Raw genomic sequence first — 22193 nt, 5'->3', positions numbered from 1 at the left:
CTCATTCATTGGAAAAGACCCTGATGCTGGGAGGGATTGGGGCAGGAGGAGAAGGGGATGACAGAGGATGAGATGGCTGGATGGCATCACCGACTCGATGCACATGAGTTTGAGTGCACTCTGGGAGTTGGTGATGGACAGGGAGGGCTGGCGTGCTGCGATTCATGGGGTTGCAGAGTCGGACATGACTGAGTGACTGAACTGTACTGAACTGAATTTCATTCAGGAATTCAGGGTTTTTATTTAACCTCATTGATCTTACATCTATATTTCTCCTAAGCTGAAAATTCTATTCTTAACCCTAGTGTAAATTCTTGTTTACATTATCTCACAATGCATTTATAGTCTCATCACAATAATCTCAATATTAGCACCAACAGGATGAATATTTAAAAGTTTAAGATTAATTTTTGTCTCTAGGATATGTCCTACTAGGACTGTGCAGTCATATTTTTGTTTTAAAGTCTCTTGGAATAGTTCTTAAGTGTGACTTAGTCACCATTGTGATATATACATTCATTTGTTCTTTCTGCTTCTGGTTTTTCGGAATTGCTTTTCGGAATTTAGTTTTGTTGTGTAATTATATAAAAAATGAAATTCATTTGCCTGAAGTCAGATATACAAAACAAGATCTGTTCAAAGAAGCCTAGTTTCTGATGACTGTATTCTATTCCCTTTCTCTGTAAATTTTATGATTTATTCTTTCATTGTTTTAGTAGAAGCAAATATGTGTGTTCATAATCTCTCTCTGACTTAAATAAATGTTAACACACATACATACATGATTTTCTTTATCTTGTTTTCTTCTTGTAGGTAACATGGGTGCTTAGCAGTTGCCCCGCGTAGCAGGTTATTTTGTGTATTCCTTGTAACAGTGCAAGGTGGATATACCTATTTTTTTCTGTTTTGTGGACGAAGAAACAGGCATTTCTCCAGACCCTTCATCCTCTAATTCTTGTTATTCCCATAGTGTTGGGTGCTTTATGTTTGTATTCATAAATGAATGAGCAGGGAACTCACTTTTGTATCTCCTCTGCTTTGAGCAATGATGGGAGCAGAGAAGGACTGTTTTTAAGCTGTAGGAAAGGAAATTTAGCCTTTTCTTTGAGGTCAATAGCTCTCTATAGCTGGATAAGAACACATTGTAAGAAGAACCTTTTTCCTGATCAGAGGTGGTCCCAGCAATTATAGTGATACATTTACTTGAAACATTCTTTAATGTTACCCTAAAGTAAGAGTTCCTTTTTGACCGTGCAGTGACAGCTTGGTAAATCTCCCTCAGTTTAGAGTCTTTTATGAAAGTTATAATAAAGTAGGATAGCTAAAGAAAACGCCTTTAAAAGCAACAGCTCATAGGAAATAGCTACCAGTTAATGATTTCAGGATTTTAATAGTGACAGGAAGGAAGGAGGGTAGCCTCATTTCCTTGCAGGCAGGGGAGATCGGGGAGCTTGGGCAGCTTTTTATCTCATATCCAGCAGGAGGAAGGGTTAGCTGAGTTAGAGACCTGTTGGTCGCTGCCCTTTGAGCCTTTATTGTGACGTCAGGCAGCTGGTTAGGCTGTAGTTACTGCCGCACCCAGTTTCTGATGATGCTGACGTCTCTCTCAGGCTTCGGTGCCCGAGGCCAGTGCTGGGAGGAGGGTAAGGGCAGCCAGGGTACAGGTCTGCTCCTTCCTTTTCTTTCAGTTTCCCAACCAGGGATCAAACCTGGGCTTCCTGCATTGGAAGCACGAAGTCTTAACCACCGGATTGCCAGGGAAGTCCCTACTCCTTTCCTTTTGAAACATCCGTGAACCCATGGATTTTGAGTTTAGTCAGAATCCTGGTATGGTTGAGATGTTGGGGTAATCACTGAGCCTCAGCTTCCTTATTTTCCTTTTTGTTGGCATGTGATTATATCAGTCTCATAGACTGTGGTGTTTAACAGCCTTTGGTTCTTTTACACCTGAGTGATGGAAACACTTTAGCAGGAAAACCCCACCAACCTAGCTTGTGAAAGCAAGCCTAGAACATGGGAAAGGGAGCTTGGTAGGAAGAAGATGTTGATGCTTTCCAGCTGTGGTCTGGAGAAGACTCTTGAGAGTCCCTTGGATAGCTAAGAGATCAAATCAGTCAATCCTAAAGGAAGTCAACCCTGACCATTCAGCTGCCATACTTTGGCCACCTGATGTGAGGAGCCAACTCAGTAGAAAAAACCCAGATGCTGAGAAAGATTGATGGCATGAGGAGAAGGGGATGACAGGGATGAGATGGTTGGATGGCATCACTGGTTCAAAGGACATGAGTTTGAGCAAACTCCAGGAGATAGTGAAGGACAGGGAAGCCTGGTATGCTATAGTCCATGGGGTCACAAAGAGTTGGACACAAATGAGTGTCTGAACAACAACAAGGAAGAAGATGTGGAGACTTCTTCAAAAGGCCACTATAGTTAAGTGCTGAGGAAAAATAAACGTGTTCCACATAAAATTTTCTCTGGGTCTGGCCTTGTGATTCTGATTGTTTTGAGCTCACCTTTGATGAATGTGTGCTGACCTCTTGAATTGTGGGTTGTTTTTGAAGGCGTGGTATTTAAATCTCCAGTGTAACAATGCTAGATGATTCACTGAAGTGTCTGTTCCCTAGAGGGACTCTCTCTGCGTGATACATTCTGCATCATTCTGTTGTCGCCCTATGATTTTTTTTTGAGTGACAGTAATACCCCATTCATCTGACTTTTTGAGGGAATAAGTGTTTTATGTAAGTTATTTCCTCGATAATTATTTAGATATCAAGTCTTTAAAAAGTTGAGTTTTCCCTTTTTGATAGATGGCTTGATAGCATATTTTACATACTCACTTTTCCAGGGAGGGAATCCTGGACATAGTTTATTCTCTCTGGTGATTTGGAGTATTACGAGCTTCATCTGTTGCACTCTTCTGTAATATGGAGGTATCTCTGGGGACAGTGGGACTGTGCAGGAGTTGATAAATGGTCCAGAATTGCTTAGATTGTTTGAATTCTTTCTTCTGCTTTTGGTAATACTCCTCCTTGCTCTCTCCCATCATCTATCACGGCCCTTCCTTAGTTTTCTCTTGCTTTATCCGGTTTTACTTTATCCTGGGCATCTTCCTCATTCCTGTGTCTTGCAGTTTTTAATCTGCTTCTAGTTAACTAACCAGATAAATAGAATGGACTCAAGAAACACTAAATATTCTGCATTAGGGCCTGGGATCTGGCTAGATTAAGAAACTTTAGTATTTCCTTTTTGAAGTCATTAAAAAAAACCTTTTTAGTGAAGTATGGGACACATACAGAAAAATGCATAACATCATTAGTGTACAACTCAATGAATATTAAATCCTAAAGTGATACTGAAGGACAGAAATGGTATGGACCTAACAGAAGCAGAAGATATTAAGAGGTGGCAAGAATACACAGAAGAACTATACAAAAAAGATCTTAATGACTCAGATAACCATGATGGTTTGATCACTCGCCTAGAGCCAGACATCCTGGAGTATGATGTCAAGTGGGCCTTAGGAAGCATCACTATGAAAAAAACTAGTGGAGGTGATGAAATTCCAGCTGAACTATTTCAAGTCCTAAAAGATGATGCTGTGATGGTGCTTCACTCAATATGGGAGCAAATTTGGAAAACTCAGCAGTGGCCACAGGACTGGAAAAGGTCAGTTTTCATTCCAATCCCAAAGGCAATGCCAAACAATGTTCAAACTACCACACAATTGCCCTTGTTTCACACACTAGCAAAGTAATGCTGAAAATTCACCAAGCTAGGATTCAACAGTATGTGAACTGAGAACTTCCAGATGTTCAAGCTGGATTTAGAAAAGGCAGAGGAACCAGAGATCAAATTGCCAGCATCCATTGGATCATCAAAAAAGCAAAAGCATTTCAGAAGAACATCTGCTTCATTGACTACGCTAAAGTTTTTGACCGTGTGGATCACAACAAACGGGAAAATTCTTCAAGAGATGGGAATACAAGATCACCTTACCTGCCTCCTGAGACATATGTATGCAGGCCAAGAAGCAACAGTTAGAACCGGACGTGGAGTAGCAGACTGGTTCCAAATTGGGAAAGAAAGATGTCAAGATTGTATATTGTCACCCTGATTATTTAACTTATATGCAGAGTACATCTTTTGAAATGCCAGGCTGGATGAAGCACAAGCTGGAATCAAGATTGCCAGGAGAAATATCAATAACCTATGATATGCAGAGGACACCACCCTTATGGCAGAAAACGAAGAGGAACTAAAGAGCATCTTGATGAAAGTGAAAGAGGAGAATAAAAAAACTGGCTTAAAACTCAGCATACAAAAAATGAAGATCATGGCACCCGGTTCCATCACTTCATGGCCAATAGATGGGGAAACAGTGAGAGACTTTATTTTCTTGGGCTTCAAAATCACTGCAGATGGTGACTGCAGCCATGAAATTAAAAGATGCTTGCTCCTTGGAAGAGAAGTTATGACCACCCTAGACAACATATTAAAAAGCAGACACATTACCTTACTGACCAAGGTCCATCTAGTCAGAGCTATGGTTTTTCCAGTAGTTACATATGGATGTAAGAGTTGGACCATAAAGAAAGCTGAGCGCCGAAGAATTGATGCTTTTGAACTGTGGTGTTGGAGAAGACTCTTGAGAGTCCCTTGGACTGCAAGGAGATCCAACCAGTCAATCCTAAAGGAAATCAGTCCTGAATATTCATTGGAAGGACTAATGTTGAAGCTGAAGCTCTGATACTTTGGCCTCCTGATGCAAAGAACTGACTCATTGGAAAAGACCCTGATGCTGGGAAAGAATGAAGGCAGAAGGAGAAGCGGATGACAGAGGATGAGATGGTTGAATGGCATCACCGGCTGGATGGACATGAGTTTGAGCAAGTTCCGAAAGTTGGTGATGGACAGGGAAGCCTGGCGTGCTGCAGTCCACGGGGTCACAAAGAGTTGGACGCGACTGAACTGACTGAACTGAAAGTGATATTATCAACCAGATCAAGAAATGGGTTGTCACTAGCTGTCCAGAAGCTCCCTTTTTTTGGCTCCTCCCAAAACCTGTATCCTCCCTCTTCCCCAAATGTAACCACTTTCCTGGCATCTAACATCACTGATTAGTTTTGCCTGGTTTTGAAGTTTACTATAAGTGAAATAAAAATATGTTTTTATTAAAGACAGCCTTCCTGAGATGTGATTTATATACTGTGTACTTGCCCATAAAGTGTATATAGAATTCAGTGATTTTGAATATATTCACTGAATTGTGCATGCAACATCTCAATTTTAGGACATTTTTATTATCCCCAAAGAAACCCCATATCAATTAGCAGTCATTGTTCATTGCCCTCAACCTCCCAGTGCTAAATGTTCACTAATCTGCTGCTGGTTTCTATAGATTTTCCTATTCCGAACATTTCATAGAAATGGAATCATTCAACACATGGCCCTTGCATTTGACTTCTTTCACCTAACCTGAAGTTTTTCAAGGTTATGTTGTACCATGAATCACAACTTCATTCCCTATGATGGCTGAAAAATACTCCGTTATATGAATGCACCATGTTCTGTTTATGACACTTGTTGACTGACATTTCGATTGTCTCTTCTCTTTGACTATTAATGAATAATGAGGCTGTGAACATTCGTCCCAGGTGGTGCAGTGGTAAAGAATCCACCTGCCAGTGCAGGAGACACAAGAGACTCGAGTTCGACCCCTGGGTCAGGAAGATCCCCTGAAGGAGGAAATGGCAACGTACTGCAGTATTCTTGCCTGGAGAAACCCATGGACAGAGGAGCCTGGTGGGCTATAATCCGTGGGGTTACAGAGAGTTGGACAAAACTGAGCGACTGAGCACACACCCACACACAAATACTTAACTACAAATTTTGTGTGGAAATATGTTTTCATTTCTCTTGGATGTATACCTGGGAATGAAATTTCAGGGTCATATGGCAACTCCCAGTTTAACTTTTTGAGCACCTACCCGACTGCACAGCGCCTGCAGCATTTTACATTGCCGCCATCGCTTGCGTGAGGGTTCCAACTTCTCTGCATCCTCGTCAGTATTTGTTATTGCCTGTCTTCTAGTATAGCTATCTTAGTGGGTGTGAAGTGGTATCTCAGTGGCTTTTATTTGCAGCAGGGAGTCTTTTGTGTCTGGTTTCTTTTGCCAGAATTCGTTATGAGTAACATCTCTTCTGGTAAGTGTAATATCTAAAATATGATAGAAAACTTGGAAAATATGTGACAGTTGAAAAAGGAAAATTGAAAATGTATAAAAGTTGTTTAGCATATTACTTTTTTCCCCTTTTTTTGTGTGTTTTAACATAATTGAGATCAAACCGTATAATTTTGCATTGTGTGATTGTCTTCATATTGTATTATATAAGTCATTTTTTAAAAACAACTCTTTAGATGAAGGTTCTAGTACCTATTTTTGGATTGTTTCTGGTTGCAGTGAACATATTTTTAACATACATTTTCATTTTGACTTTTTCTTCAAGATATTTAGAAGTGAAATTCCTGTCAGAGATTATTTATTTTGAAGGTTCTTAAATCATGTTGTTTCTTCATTTTGGGAAGGGTTGTGCCATTAGTAGCGTAAGAATGTCTGTCATGCCCCATTGTTGCAGGAAAGAAATCCTGAAGTTGATAAGTGGGGAAGAGCATTTTATTGTTTTGCTTTGCGTTTCTTCATTGATAGTGAAGGTCACACAGCTTCATCTGTTCTTTACAGTGGGAGGATGCTTATATGAGAGTGACATTGGGATAATTTAGGGAATTACCCAGTTTGAGTTTCACAGACTTCTTTCTGTTTGTTCTCTTGTCTTCACATACTCTTTGAGTTAGCTTTCATGTTCTACAGGCAGATGAATAAGTCCTGTACCGACTGTGTGAGCGTCCCTGTGCACTGAGTCGCTTCAGTCGTGCCTGACTCTCTGCGACCCCATAGACTGTAGCCTGCCAGGCTCCTCTGTTCGTGAGATTCTCCAGGAGAGCTTTCTGGAGTGGGTTGCCGTGCCCTCCTCCAGGGGAATCTTCTCAACCCAGGGATCAACCCTTGTCTCTGGCATCTCCTGCATTAGCAGGCGGGGAGTCCTCCCTGTACTGACTAGCATTGGGTGAAATTGGGGCATGTCAGACCAGGTCTAGACTAGAAAGGTTCTAGCACTTTCCCCCGGGAAAGCACAGAGCCCGAACAAGCTGGAGGCTGCCCCTGTGGTGGTTGAGTGCTGCCTGCTTCTCGAAGTGAGGGTTGAAGGAACCTCAGAGGCTGGCCAGATTTGGAGACTACAGCCGTGTGCGGCTTCCTAGGCAGCCTGGCTTGGCTGTCAGGCGTGCACAGTGCTGGGTGTGGAGGAAAGTGATATGGCAGGTCCGTGACCTGAAAGCCTCTTTAGCCAGTTAAAATTTATTTGGAGTGCTCAGGGTTTATGGCAATATGAATGTGTAATTCATAGTGAAATTGACTGGGTCTCTGCTTATGAATAACATCTCTTGATTACTAGTAATTAATGTTTTAGTTATCAAAATGCAATCACAGAATATTGATTCAAAGCAAGGTTATTTCCAGAATAATTTGAATCCCTTTAGAAAATTGTCTGTTTGGTCAAAAACATTTTAGATCTGATTATCATCAAATACCAACATATTCAAAATCACGAGGATGTATACTTTGCCAGTGAACACACACACTGATTATAGAAGAAGTTTATTTGGCCTTGGAGTAGTTCAGGGCCTCATGCTTCCCCCACTCTTGTCTTTCCCACACTATTCCACCTCCAGTTATGGGTAGGTCTCTTTGTTGCTGTTGTTCAGTCACTAAGTCATATCCGATGCTCGCGACCCCATGAACCATATAGCATACCAGGCAAGAATGCTGGAATGTTCAAGAATACTTCTCTGTTCATGGGGATTTCCAGGCAAGAATACTAGAGTGGGTTGCCAGTTCCTTCTCCAAGGGATCTTCTGGACCAGGGATTGAACCCATGTCTTCTGCATTGACAGGCGGATTCCTTACCACTGAGCCACTAGGGAAGCCCATAGTTCTCTTTACTTCCACCCCACAGGGGAGTGACACTCAGTTGAGAACATCACTGGCCTCTGTGAAGGTGAGCAGGACCATATGCTGAGTTTGTAAGCCAAGCCCCTGTTTCCCCCTTGTCTTCCCACCACTTCATCAAGAAGCTGAGGCTGCTGCTCTTTTTTTCTCTTCCTAGAGCTGAGCTTTCACCTCCCACCCCGCAAGCCCGCAAGCCGGGAGGCCTAAAAAGACCCCTGGTGGGTGGCTGGAGGCATAAACTCTTTTTCTTTCCTCTCTCTTTCCCTCATTTTTCTTTGGTCCTGGTTGCTTTTCCCCCTACTGGTAAGATCCAAAGGTTGATTTAGGTTTTGGGTTTATGATTAATAAGGCAGGAAACTTTGATTTAAAACTCGCAAGATCTAACAGAGAAAAAAATTCTTAGCATAGTGCAGCCTGACTCTCAGGGATTTGGAGCCAAAACCTCAGCTAGAAGTAAGGTCTGTGTTTGTTTTGTTGGTGTTTTTTTTTTTTGCCAGCCCTTTCTGTGGATGAGATTTGGTTCCTTGGCCAAAATACTAGGGTGTACTAAGATCACCCTGTGTACTACTTGGTTATTGTTATCAACAAATTCATTTAGAAAACGTGGAAAACAGTGAAATATGTAAAGGAAAAATCATTCCAAACTTGCCCCTTTAAGGTAACGGTTATTAATGTTTTGGTGTATATTTACAAGGATAAAAAGCTAAAAGGTCTTTAAAAAATGTTTTTTCAAAGTTTGAAACCAAACTCATATGTAGTTTTGTATCTTCTTTCCACTGAATTTTATTATATATGTATTTTTAGTATTTTCTAAAACTTTCAAACATTTGTAATGTTCTGTGGGAGGACTGTACAGTAACTGCTTGGGTTTTTAGATGGCTTTTCCAGTTTTTGTTTTGAGTGTGTTTATTTATTTTGGTTGTGCTGGGTCTCTGTTGCTGCGGAGGGCTTTCTCTAGTTCTGAGTGGGAGCCCCTCTCTAGCTACAGTGTGCAGGCTGCTCACTGCAGTGCCTTCTCTCACTGTCGAGCATGGCCTCCAGGGCCCGTGAGCTTCCGTAGCTATCGGCACAGGGGCTCAGTAGCTGTGGCTTGCCCGGCTTAGTTGCCCATAGCATGTGGAATCTTCCCAGACCAGAGATCAAACCTGTGTCCTCTTCATTGGCAGATGGACTTGCCTCCACTCTGCCTCTAGGAAAGTCCCTGTTTTGAATTTTAACTGTTGAAGATTATTGCATTTCCCATATGATGACCTTTTAGTCACATCAGGGCTTGGGTGTTTCCTTTTTTGATTGTGTTGATAGCTAAAATTCTCCCTCTTCCTTCTTCTTCTTCTTCTTTTGTTAAGTTTTTTATAAAGCTCTATTTTACTATAGTTGGGAAGAATCTTAGATTGTGTAGGAAAATGTCGAGGAGACTAAAAAGAAGACACTTGAGTTTCTTGAGTTAGTTGATCGGACGCATAAACACATTTTGGTGACCCAAGTTAACTTTGGAATTGGCTCGACTTGGCCAGTTAGAGGGTCCTAGGACGGATGGAATGACGAGATCAGAATCATCACCACCAGCAGGCCAGCCTGAGCGTTATGAGGTGAACGCTCCCCTTTATATTTGCTATTGGCAGACAGATGCAGCTCTCTCAGGGCAGATGGTTGACTCTCTGGTTTGCTTTCTGTAGCAACCGGGACGCTCAGGCAGGGCATATTTCTTCACATGCTGCAAGCTGATCTGCTGACATAGTCCGAATTCCTCCTTACTCCTTGAATAATAACATTTCAATTAGATAGACTGCATTTTTCTTTCTGGGCCATATTTCAGTCATAGGAAAAAAATGCTAATTAGAACAAAACAGACACTGATTAACACAGATTTATTTAAAAGCAAAGCAGCTCCCAGAAGCCTCAGGCTTGGTGCAACTGTAGGTCAGTCTCCAGCACATGTTTTGTGTCTGCATTGAGACTGGAGCTCAGGATGAAGAACCCAAGCCCTACATGATCCTGAGTTGTATAAGGGAAAAACCATTCATTGAAAAAAGTTATTATGGGTAAAAATGTTTCAAGGTCATTTTAATCAGATGTGGGCTTCCCTGGTGGCTCAGCTAGTAAAGAATCCGCCTGCAATGTGGGAGACCTGGGTTTAGTCCCTGGGTTGGGACAATCCTCTGGAGAAGGGAAAGGTTACCCATTCCAGTATTCTGGCCTGGAAAATTCCATGGACTTTATAGTCCATGGGGTTGCAAAGAGTCAGACAGGACTGAGCGACTTTCACTTTAATCATATGAGGTTGGAGAATAGTGATAACACTGGACAAGTTACTTTACTGAGCCCAAGGTCTGTAAATAATGATGTTAATATTGTACTTAACAGCCTAGGGAATTTCTGGGGATTAATTTTTATAGGAAATAACACCTATAAAAGAATTAGTACAAAGCCTGGTACATTAAAGGCACCCTAATATTAACTTGTTATTCTTTGTGTCACATACTGTATTTGCTAGTTTTCTAGGAAATAATATTGAATAAGACATCCCCGAGCAGTCTAGTGGTAAAATGCAGTAATTGATATAATGCAGTTATGACAGAAGAGCCTCCCGTAAGTTTTCAATGCTTTTGGAACTGAAAATTTAGGGTTTTTTTAGCATGGCATGCTCTTTCTCAGTCTTGGCTTCACACTAGAAATAGAATTGTTAAATCACATTTGAAAAACAAAACTGTTGATGAACAGGCCCCGCCATAGACCTAATTAAGTCAGTATCCCATGGCTGCTGCCACGTATGGTTTTTATTTGTTAAATAAATTTTCCCAGGTGATTCTGTTGTACCACCATGAGTCAAGAGCCAGTGCCTTAGATATTTCCTTCTCTTTTTCTTTGTCATTTTCCAGGATTATACTATACCATAGGCTAATTCCTTGCTTTTTTCTTGACTTTTGAAACTTACATGATGACAGGTATTTAGAGTTTAAAATGCTTTTGTGATTTCATGAAAGCCTCACAATGGTCAATTTAAAAAAGTGTTATCATCCCCGTTTTGCAGAAAAGATAGCCAAGGCTCAGAAAAACTACACATTAAGGAAAAGTTGGGCTTAAACCCAGGTATTCAGAATCCAGTCTTTCTGTTTCTACTGCATTTCTGCCAGAAATATTCAACCAGTGTCGAAATACTTGAAGGTCTTCTCTTGCTGCTGTGTTTTCTATTGATACAGCTTTATGATCTGTTGAAAAGTCTTGTTCATTGTTCATCTGGCTGAACCACTTGTGGTCTGTTTCTTTTATTCTGGCTCTAATGCTCTCTACCATACTTCCAGCCTTAGCTATAATTTCTTGAAATGCACTAGCCATTTCTCAGTCCTTCTATTACAACTTTTTCTTTTATGAAAGAATAGTAAACCCTTTCCTAATTTTTATTTCATCAGTAAGTCCCTGCCACCGAGTTGTTCTGGTATATATTAATTTAATATTGAAAACTAGTAACTATAAGTATCCCTTGCTGTCCAAATCTGTTTTCTTTTCTAAATTTGGAACTTGAGAACTTGGACACGGGGACACCTGTGCTTGAGCTACCCTTTGTTTGGTTGTCAGTCTGGAAGGATCAAGGAGCTCTGTACCAGAATAACTCACTCTTCCTTATGGCCAAACGTGAACACATGAACAAGTGGTGTGTGGCGATCTCTACAGTTCTCCTTGAGTTGTCTTTCCATCCTAGAAGGAAACTCCTTTCCCATTGCCTCCTTCCTCCTCTGTCTTTCTCCTCTCCTCCCCAGGGTCCCAGCTCCATCTTTCTGAGGAAGGAGAGGGAGCAGAGGGAGACCTTGGGGGCTGGGAGTGGAGGGCATTCCAATCGTAGGGAGCATGGAGGCCGTCCAGTCTCTTTCAAGGGCGGTAGTTGCCCCGGCTGGCTTAGTCCTGAGGGCCTCTCTGCCTCGTTTGCGGTGTTATGTGAATAGACCTCCCCACCACAGGTGAAGATACAAGGAGGAAGGGCTGGGTGAAGGTCACAGAGAGCCCTGTTGAGTGTGGCTGTGTCCTATACCCGGGCATGGAATTCTGTTTTACAGACATTTGTCACTGTTTTTTATGGGTTGTATCTGCTTTTACGGTTTTCATCGATTAGTACCAATTGCATCCCCTGTGTTTTTAGTTAGTTATTCATCAGCTTAAGTGTCTAGAAGGTCAGATACAAGAGATGAAACGTTTCTCAGGACAAGTGCTCATCGTTCTGTCCTTTCCAGCACAGCCCAGAAACCAAGTTTCAGTTTTATATCTTTCTCTTAAAATGTAAATATATTGTCCTCCCAAGTTCTTCTGGTCTTTTCCAGAATCGCTGAAAGTAAATTCTGTGTTCCTTCTGGCATAGAACCAAGGAAAGTGAGTGGTGATTTGGTTTGATGAGTTTTGGCAAGCTACCTTTTCTCCTGAAGAGTAAGCCAACTCCTGATCGTTCATGTCAGATATTGCCACATCCATTCCCCATGGAAGGAAATCACCAATAGCCATTGCTTTGTCATCTTTTTGGAGTTAGGTAAAGGATGTCTTGTACCAGTTACTGTATTTTCCCTGGAGCCCAGGATTCTGCTTCTTCAGTCCTAGGGCTATATGGAATGAAAGGACCTCATGTCTAATTTTTTTTTTAAACTCCAGTTGGATAGACTTCATTCTTTTTCTTTTCTGCTTCCAACTCATTTCCGCCCCCGCCCCCCACCTTTAAGGGAGAAAAAACATTCTCTGTAGTTCTAGACCTTAAGGTTTTATTTGAAGTGTGAAGAGAAATTTTAAGAGGTTTGAAGGCCCTAAAAATGTGTTTTGACTTTTACTCATTGTTTAGTAACTAGATGTTAGGGATCACCTTGAATGAAAAATTGGAGAGACGGTTAGATTTATTTATAGTAGTACATAAAGTATTTAAAGCAGCAGTTTCCAGTTTAATGTTTTTACAAATCAGCGTCACACCCAGATTCTGCAGAGTAGACACAGACGTGTAAGGTTACACAGATGTGTGATTTTACAGATGTGTAATTTTAAGAAGGTTCATACTCTGTCATAGAAGTGACAAATTTATATGATTTCTCAGATGGCAGAAATATTTACAGATGACATATTCTAGTGATAATCAACTTTTAAAAAACCTGCAAAACTAGAGGAGGATTAACTGTATGACATCACATAAACTAAGATTTAATTAGAAAAAAAATGATAAAAGACAAACGACAACAGTGTCAGATGAGGCCCCAAAGAAAAACCAAATCACTTGCTGGTATTCTAGGGGCAGAGTTTGGGTAAAGATGTGAGATGCCGGGGTCTCTACGATGGTCCAGCTCAAGTGCTTCCTCGTGTGAGCAGCAGTCAGTTCAGTGAGTCCCCGAGATAGCCAGCGGTGTGGGGCGGGGCCGTGCTGCAGCCCAGGCTCCTCGACTCCTATTACGTTTCCTCTTCTGGTTCCTAGATTAATCTGTTTTGGTTTGTCTGGGGAAGAAGTGAAACGATCCCAGTAGTCCCTTGGGTCTCTGCAGTGGGAAGAAGTCACCACTGAGAAGAGGGAAAGGAGCCTTTGTGTTGTGTTTGTTCAGTGAGGTTTCCTGTAAAATCTCCTTTAATTTGAGATGCTGTGATTTAGGATGGGCTTGGCCCTAGAGCAGATTTGGCTGTAGTTAGAGAGGGCTGTGGAAGTCCTGTTGCTTGTCGAGTCGTGCCCAGCAAGAATCTTGTTGAGCAGCTTCAGCACAGCACCTTTTACCCAGCGATTGGAGAAGTGCTGGATGAGTTGAAGTGATAATGGCAGGAAGCGTAAATCAAGTTTCATGCAATCTTGATAAAGAATTGAATGTTGTCCCCACCCTGAATTTGATGGACACTGTGCATAAAGTATCTGTTTTGACACATAGAGAAGCATTTTATTTCCGCTAATTAGTTTCTTAGGACGCATATGCTGGGAACTACCCCTCCTCTACTTTGGAAGTAAATAAAGGAGAGGGTCTTGAGCAGAAGCTGGTTATGCTGCCAGCATTTTGCGTGCCTCATCTATATGCCAGGAGGCTTGTCTTTATCCCTGCTGAACCTAAAAGTTCCTCTTGGCAGTTGGCCTCTGCTTCCTCCAGAAAACAAAAACAGCGTTCCTGCCGTCCTGTCTATCACTTCTCTGAATCCGTGACTATCCTTCCCTCCTCTGCTGTCTCTCCCTGCTCCTGTTCAAGGCAGTTCCTCCGCCTCTTTTCTGAGTCCTTCCTTCTCCCTTTACTGGAGAATCCTTTCGTCAAGGATGCCCTTTCTGCTAGCTTCTCCCCTCAGCACTTAAGTCCCTCTGTCCTGTAAGTGTGCCCTCTGGAGAAGTAGAACATTGGTCTTCCTTCCTTTTATAACGCAGCTTCTTGGATATGCAGAGTGGTATTCTTGGTACCGTTCAGCTGCCTTGCCTTTTCTCCTGTACCCTCTCTGATCTGTGTCACTGAAACGGAGCAGGAATCACTCTTGATTTGCTGTTCTGAAGTACCCCCCTCTGTGTTTGTCGAACCTGGCTTTCCTGCGGTGGTTTGAGTCGGTTCCATCCCCTTTAGGGTTCTTCTCCTGGGCCTGTGTGGTGCCACCCTCCTCTGGCTGTTCCCTAGGGTCCTCTTCTCGGGCTTCTTTTCTGGGACTTGTCCCTTCTATAAGATTCCGTCCCAGATGCCCACCTTTTCTCATTAAATGTTCCCTGGATTATTTCTCTATGCTCATAGGATAGAGTGTCTTCCCTGTGGCTCAGATGGTAAAGAACATGCCTGCAACATGGGAGACCCAGGTTCGATCCCTGGGTCGGGAAGATCCCCCTGGAGAAGGGAATAGCAACCCACTCCAGTATTCTTGCCTGGAAAATCCCACGGACAGAGGAGCCTGGAGGGCTACAGTTCATGGGGTTGCAAAGAGTCGGACACGACTGAGTGACTGACTCTTTCACTTTCACAGGATAAGTGTACATGCTCTGATTGAACTTACCAGCTCAGATCTTCTCCCTGAGTACCAGACCTCACCTCACTGGGGATCCTGTGAGTCCCTCAGACTTAACTTGTTCAAAGTTCCGCAGGCCCCTGCCTCTTCCTCTGTTTCCAATTTCTTTATCCACCGAAGTCAGAAGCTAAGAACCTTGGTGTCATCCAGATGTCTTCTGTGTATCACTCAGTATAGCGTCATCGCTCATGGGTTTCTCTTCCCGCCTGAATCAGCTGCAGTCTCACCCGCCAGTGCTGCTGACTTCTTTTCTTTCTTTCTTTTTACAGATTCATTTTTCTTTGCTAGGAGGTCTCTTTCTTCTGTGGATCACATTTTTCCACTGTCCATCACAATGGCTCTAGTTTTGATTCTGCTAAATGAGAAAATAATTATGGCCACAAGCCAAACCATTTCAAAATGGAGCAAGATGCCAAGTATGTGAGATGCTACAGAGGGATTGAGGAAAATGAAGGCTGAGAAAGAAGGAATTAGATTCGGTGACTGGGTGGTGTCAGACCTCTGGTGAGTTCTATAGTGCAGTGATCCCGTTACCCACACCCACTCCCCCTTTTTTATACCTGCTTCTGAGGTGGTGTCCGCATGGTATCCTTCAGGTCACACAAATTCTTGTTTGTTACCAGGGTCCTTCCTCTTCCTTGTTCACTTTATTCAGTTAGTGAGCTTTGCCCATGACACCTCCATATTCTCTCTCATTTGTGTCCCTTTAAATTTTTCCTCCTTAAATTCGAATTTTGTAAATCATCTTTTTGTTACTCACATTGAATTTGATCATCAGTTTGGGATGGTTCTTCCTAAGTAAAGATTTATCTGTTTTCATCTCTGTTATCATTGTCTTAATTAGAAAATACAGTGGACAGTTGTTAGTTCTTTGGCTTACTTTGTCATTCTTCAACTTTTAACACTGTTGATCACTCTCTCCTTAGCTGTCTGCTCTTGACTCTTGGGACTGCATTATCTTGATTTTCTTGCCGCATCTTTGATGGCCTTTTCTTGGTCATCTTTAAGGGCCTCCTAAATAGAGCAGTCCTCTGGATTCTGTTCTCTGGCGGATCTCTCATGCTCTTGTCTGGACAGTGTCAGTCATACTCATGATTTCAAGGACCACTCATCCCTTCACCCCGAAATCCTTGTCCTGAGCACAGACTCTTTCATTGAGTGCAAGACCTGCTTTTTCAGTTGCTTACCAGGTATGTCCATTTGGAGGTTCCACACAACTTCAAATATAGTGGATTCTAATAGGAACGCATCACGCTCTTTTCCAGACTTCTTTTTTTTTTTTTTAATCTTGTCATGATGAAGAGACCCAGCAGTGGCCCATCATTCAGATAAAGACACATGAATGACGCTAATGCCTCCTTCCTCATTTTGCACATTCGTTAGGTCACGTGCTTGGGTGTGCTAAGTCGCTTCAGTCGTGTCCAACTCTTTGTGACCCTATGGACTGTAGCTGTCCAGGCTCCTCTCTCCATGGGATTCTCCAGGCAAGAATACTGGAGTGGGTTGCTGTGCTCTCCTCCAGGGGATCTTCCTGACCCAGGGATCAAAGCCCATGACTCTATGTCTCCTGCACTGGCAGGTGGGTTCTTTACCACTTGCACCACCTGGGAAGCCCTCATTAGGTCACAAATCTTATCAATTCTGCTGCCCCAATTTTGGAATCGCTTTCAAATTCGCCCTCACAGACTTAGCTTAGACCCTTAACCTCGTCCCATAGTTTCATTTGTCTCCTAACTGTGCTTCCTTTGCGCAAGTTGTCTCCCCTTCTTTCTCCCTGCTTTCAAATCCATTACTGATAGCTCACATTTGAGTGCTGATTATATGTCACTTATTTGTGAATTGTTTTGCATGTATTCACACTTAACCATCACACTAAACATTTATTATCCTTTTTACTTTGGAGCAGAGTAGGCCAGGCCTCACCAATAGTAAGCGGCAGGACAGAGATCTGAATTCAGGCTATATGCTTCAGAGCCCGTGATCTTAATTTTAATTCACTGCTTTACCTGCAGCCTTTCACTGGCTACTCCTCTTTGCAAAGACTAGAATCTTTGGAAGCAAGTCACTGTCATAGTCCATATTCAAGGTGGTAGGGTTGGGGTTGTGGGGGTTAAGGTCCAGCTTCTGGAGGAGAGATTCTTGACACATTATTTAGAATTATTCTTTAAGGGAGATTTGCCTCTTCCTACTTATTTACTCAGTCATTTACCTTATGTGGACTCATTTTATACTTTGGCTTATCATCCAACACTGTAATACTTACTTTTACCGATTCTCATTTTTTCTTTTACTTTAAAAAAAATTGAAGTTATAATTGGCATAGAACATATTGGTTGCAAGTTAACATAATGATTTGGTATTTGTAACAGTTCTTATATTTAAGATGTTCAAGTTTTAACCGGTTGTTTTTTTTTTTTTTCTCTTAGTGAATTAGAAGTGAATTTTTTTTCTATTAGAGGTCTTAGCATGCTGTTTTGATGGTTTCCTTTAGACCATGTTCCTAAAAGCAGGATTGTTGGGTCGGTGCATTTAAAAGTTTTTGGTGCACAGGTGGGGCTTTTCTGGTTTCATATCTGCTGTCTTTACAGGAAGTACTCACTAACACCCTTGAGATCTTGCATTCCTCTTTGGGATTATGGATGGTTTATCTTTAAAGCCAGAAACTTACTATTCATGCTGATTTATCTACCCGTTTAGAGTATTGTGTCAAAGAATGCACTGCAGTATCGGGGAAATTCCCAGCACGATGCCCAGGAGTTTCTGCTGTGGCTTTTGGACCGAGTTCACGAAGACCTCAATCACGCTGTGAAGCAGAGTGGCCAGCCTCCTCTGAAGGTAAGGGCACGCCCCTGGGGCACTCAGGGAGTGCTGAGCTGAATGGAGGAAGGAGGGAGTATAAATTCTTCCAAACCTCCTCTGAGTAGTTGTTGCAGTTTATAGTTAGTTAATACTGTGAAATTGACTAAGTGAGTTTCGTGGATACTTAGAGGCTGTCTCCCACTGCGCTGCTGCCACCACCACCGTGCTGGCAGTTGTCAGGAACAAGAGTCGCTGTCTCCAAGGAGCTTACACTCATGAGAGGGGACACATGTGCCTGTATACCTGTAGACTGACATTAGACTCAGTAAACTGTCTTTAAAGCAAAAATTTGCCTTCTATTCCAATGAGACATAGTCTGTAGATCACTGAAATGTGATCTACACACAATCAAAGAGGAAATGTATGGACGTCTCTGCTGTTAGGATTAGACTTGAGTGTAGGAACTGAACCCTTAGAATATTCTTACTGAAAATAAGTGATTCATTATCAGTTTTTTTTTAATGTAGTCTTAATATGACAGACAAAATGATTTATGTAATGGAAATAAAGTGTTATTCTCCTTTAATAGCTTTAAAAAATTTGGATAATTCTATTCTGTACCTCAGATTTTAAATTTCTAGTTTTGCTAAGCTGTTAAATTATTCTGATTCAAGGTCCTTTGACCCTGAACATTCTGTACTGTCATATGACTGTGCGCTTGTCGCTGACTCTCCCTCCAGACTGAGACATACTCAGGATCAGGCGCTGTGTCTTACCTCTCTTTGCATCCTTATGCCTTTTGCAGCTCTCTCTGCACGAGATACCTGATGCTCAGTAACTAACTGTGGTGATGGGGAGGGGGATGTGAGTAGGTAAAATGTGAGTAGAATGATTAGGCCTAAGTAGGCAGCAGAGCTAATAGGTGCTAGAGAATAAATTCCCTTTAGGCAGGAATTGGTACTTTTGAATGGTTGAGATTATTCCCTGGAAGAGGTTGGAGGGAGCCTGTTGAGAGCCGGAGGAGGATTGCAGCGCTCAGGGTAAGGACTGCCCAAGGGCCTGGACGGTGTGGAGAGACGGACAAGCGCTGTGTCTGGGAGAGCCTGTGAGGCCATGAGTCCATGCGACCCACGTCCTGGCAGCTGTGTTCTGGTTCCTTGAGCAGGTGCCTGGCAGCTGTGTTCTGGCCCCTTGAGCAGGTGCCTTTCCCTGAAACATCTGGATCTGATGCAGATCTGGCAAAGGCAGTCTGGGGCATTTGTGACATCTTTAGGCTCATCATCAGTCAAGACCTGACACTTCTAGTCTGTGAAGTTGTACTTTATTTTTCTTTCAGCCACCATCAGAGACTGATATGATGCCTGAGGGACCATCTTTTCCTGTCTGTAGCACTTTTGTACAAGAACTTTTTCAAGCCCAATACAGGTATGAGCAAATTAAATTTCCCTAATGTTGTCTGCTTATATAGTTCGAGGTGATCTTAATGGGAGTGTCTTACATTCTTATTTTTGAAGATCTTCTTTGACGTGTCCTCATTGTCAGAAGCAGAGCAACACCTTTGATCCTTTCCTCTGCATTTCTTTGCCAATTCCTCTACCCCACACAAGGTAAGAACAGAGTTGATCAAATTAAAACTGTGTTCCTATATGTTCCTTTTCTTCCGTAGGCTCCTCTATTGGGGCTTCTTACATATTTAGACAAGTAATAGCATTAGTGATAAATTGAATACAGGCATTATTAAGGCCTTAGAGAAATTTATAAATGCCAGTCTGAGCCTGTGGGGTCGGCAGGTACATGGGGCAGGCAAGTCTTTTTGGTTGGTCTGGTTGTATTTTGTTCAGCTGGTTGTCCACCTGTAGTATGGGAGCTGGAGAAGGTTGTCGAATGTCTCCTAGAGCCTCTCGAGACCTTGCATTACACTTTTGAATTAGCTGTTTTATTTGAACTGTTCCTCAAAAAAAGAGTTACGCTGTTTTAAAGAAACCACAAGGCACAGGACCAAGTATTGGTACACTGTATGGTGGTTTTAGAAACGCTGCCCTTTCCAAGGCATTCTTCAGCGCTCTCACAGGGGCCCGTGGGCACACGCCCCTCTCCTCCGCCATCTTGAGCCGGTTCACTCGAGTCGTTGATTATCGATGGATAGTTCTGCATGGGTCCAGCTGAAGGTGTGGGTTCGCTTTAGTGCTGTTGATTTCATGTCAGAGTTGTTTTGCTCGTTCATTTTAGTTGAAGTAAGTGACTAATGAGAAGGTCTGACTTTGATCTGCACAGGCCTCTCTATGTCACCGTAGTGTATCAGGGGAAGTGCTCTCACTGCATGCGGGTTGGTGTGGCCGTGCCTCTGTCTGGGACTGTCGCCAGGCTTCGGGAAGCAGTGTCCATGGAAACAAAGATCCCCACTGATCAGGTAATAAGCTTGCTAAGACCGAAGACACACGAGCCACAAAAATACTGCTTTCTCTTCTTCTGGAGTTATTTTTTTAACAGTTCTCAGCCAAACATGGTTGGATAGAAATTTAAAACTAGTTGCTTGTACTGTTAAAGGAAAGATAAAAACATCGAGATCCAAAAGAGAAAAATATACACAAAAAACTTTTCATGCTTCATTTAATTGTGTGTATATATATATTTAAAAGGAAAAGCTGTGGCTTTACACCAAGACCTTCTTTCAGCTTTGTTTATAGAGTATAATTAATTAAACCACCACCACCTTAAATCATTCTATGGATGCTCATGTGGGCCACAGGGAGAGCATCCTGTGGTATTTGAAGGTCAGAGGCTTAGAAAACCCAACCAGTTGTTCTTGAAAATCCCTTCCCATTATGGTGAAAAGAATGAGCATATTGTTAGTACTGTACATACAGGGGTCAGTGTGGTTTATTTTCTGATTAGAGTGTTTTACCTTGTTTAGATAAAAAAAAGGAAAGTTGTAACCCCCTCCAACCCCCAACCTTTCTTTTTTGGGTAAATATTTGATACACAGTTGTATTGACCCAGAATAATTTTGGCCTGTTTGTGACTTGACATACTCTTACATACCTCTTTTACTCAATTCACTGTTAGAGTTTTATTTGGGAAAAAATTCCCTATTTGAAATTTACCAAGGAAAGATGATTCAGTGGCTGAACGGCTTTTCCCTAGATAACTTCTGAATGCTGCTATGTAATCAGGTAAATGATGAAGGTGTTTCGTATTTTGGCCTCCTGCGACCTCATCTGGGAAGTATTGCAGTAAAAAACACCACCAGCAGTGCTGCCCTGATGCAGCAATATTTCATATTTTCGTAGGCCAAGTGCTCACAGATTGATAAAATGTTCGTGATTTTCCTTACTTTGAAATGCCCGTTCATTCTTTTTTTTGTAAATTCAAGGTGAGGCGAAAGATAGAGGGAGGCTTCGGTGTGTGTCTGAGGCTAATCTGGTTGTATCTTTAAAGCCTGCAGTGCTGTCTGGCTCTTTTTGCATTGTTTAAGTGAGTGGTATAATTACAGGTTTGTTTTTGACCTCAGCTTGCTGGAGAAAGTGACGTATACTTGGATGTTCACCTGCAGGAAAACAGTGTGTTCATTAAAATCATTAGAAGAAAAATGTAAGAGGATTGTTTTTCTTGGATTGTTTGTGGACTGTGCCACCAAGCCCCTTTCACCTCATTGACTCCTAGTATGTTTGTGATAGTAGAGGGGGCCTTAGGGGCCCAGTCCAACCTCCTCATCTGAAGGAGGCCTAGAGAAACCATGTGACTTGTTCAGGGTCACGGGGCTGGTTGGTGGCAGGCCAGAACTGGAACCTCTTCAGGCCTGGTCCAGTCCTTTTTCACTGGACGGTGCTGCTGAGCGTGTAGTGAGGTCTCTACGTGTCTCCATTGTCTTTTTCCCCATCTTTTAATTTTCTTTCTTTATAAAGTAGTCAGCCATTTCAGAAGCTTAATAAAAGTTAGTGAAAATGAAAGTACCTTGTATTAAGGATCTTAGAACCAAGGCTTATTAACTTTACTACCGTGTTGTATATTCATTTATGTTTTGTCTTGTGCATATACTTTATTTACTATTTTACGAAAATGGAACCGTGTACTCATACTTTTCTTTTCCGACTTTCACTATTTACTTAGGAGATCTTTCCATGTTAGTGCAAATATTTGTAGCTTATTCTTTGTAAGAACTTTATAATTCCAGTAGAACTATAGTATAGTTAACTAGTTCCTTTTGTTGGGCATTTGAGTCAATTTACTTTTTTTCCAGTACAAATCTCTAGGTTATTTGACATTTTTTAATCTGAAAAGAAGAAAATTTAATGGTAGAAAATCTCAGAATCAGATGTAGACTCTTATCATTGCTGTGAGGCTGGATAGTTA

The 22193-nt window shown here is 42.0% G+C and overlaps 1 protein-coding gene across 1 annotated transcript in view; it reads left to right on the top strand.

Annotated features, from left to right (window-relative positions):
- USP31 (ubiquitin specific peptidase 31) overlaps positions 1-22193 on the top strand; it is an 84017-nt gene that overhangs the window by 21264 nt on the left and 40560 nt on the right. Inside the window, exons 2-5 of the mRNA XM_018040708.1 lie at positions 17739-17876; positions 19177-19265; positions 19355-19447; positions 20115-20250. Of these exons, the coding sequence (XP_017896197.1) occupies positions 17739-17876; positions 19177-19265; positions 19355-19447; positions 20115-20250 (456 nt within the window). The remainder of the gene's footprint in view (positions 1-17738; positions 17877-19176; positions 19266-19354; positions 19448-20114; positions 20251-22193) is intronic.

The sequence above is a fragment of the Capra hircus genome, chromosome 25 (assembly GCF_001704415.2).
Source record: "Capra hircus breed San Clemente chromosome 25, ASM170441v1, whole genome shotgun sequence".
NCBI lineage: Eukaryota > Metazoa > Chordata > Mammalia > Artiodactyla > Bovidae > Capra > Capra hircus.
This window is presented reverse-complemented; position numbering and strand designations above follow the sequence as displayed.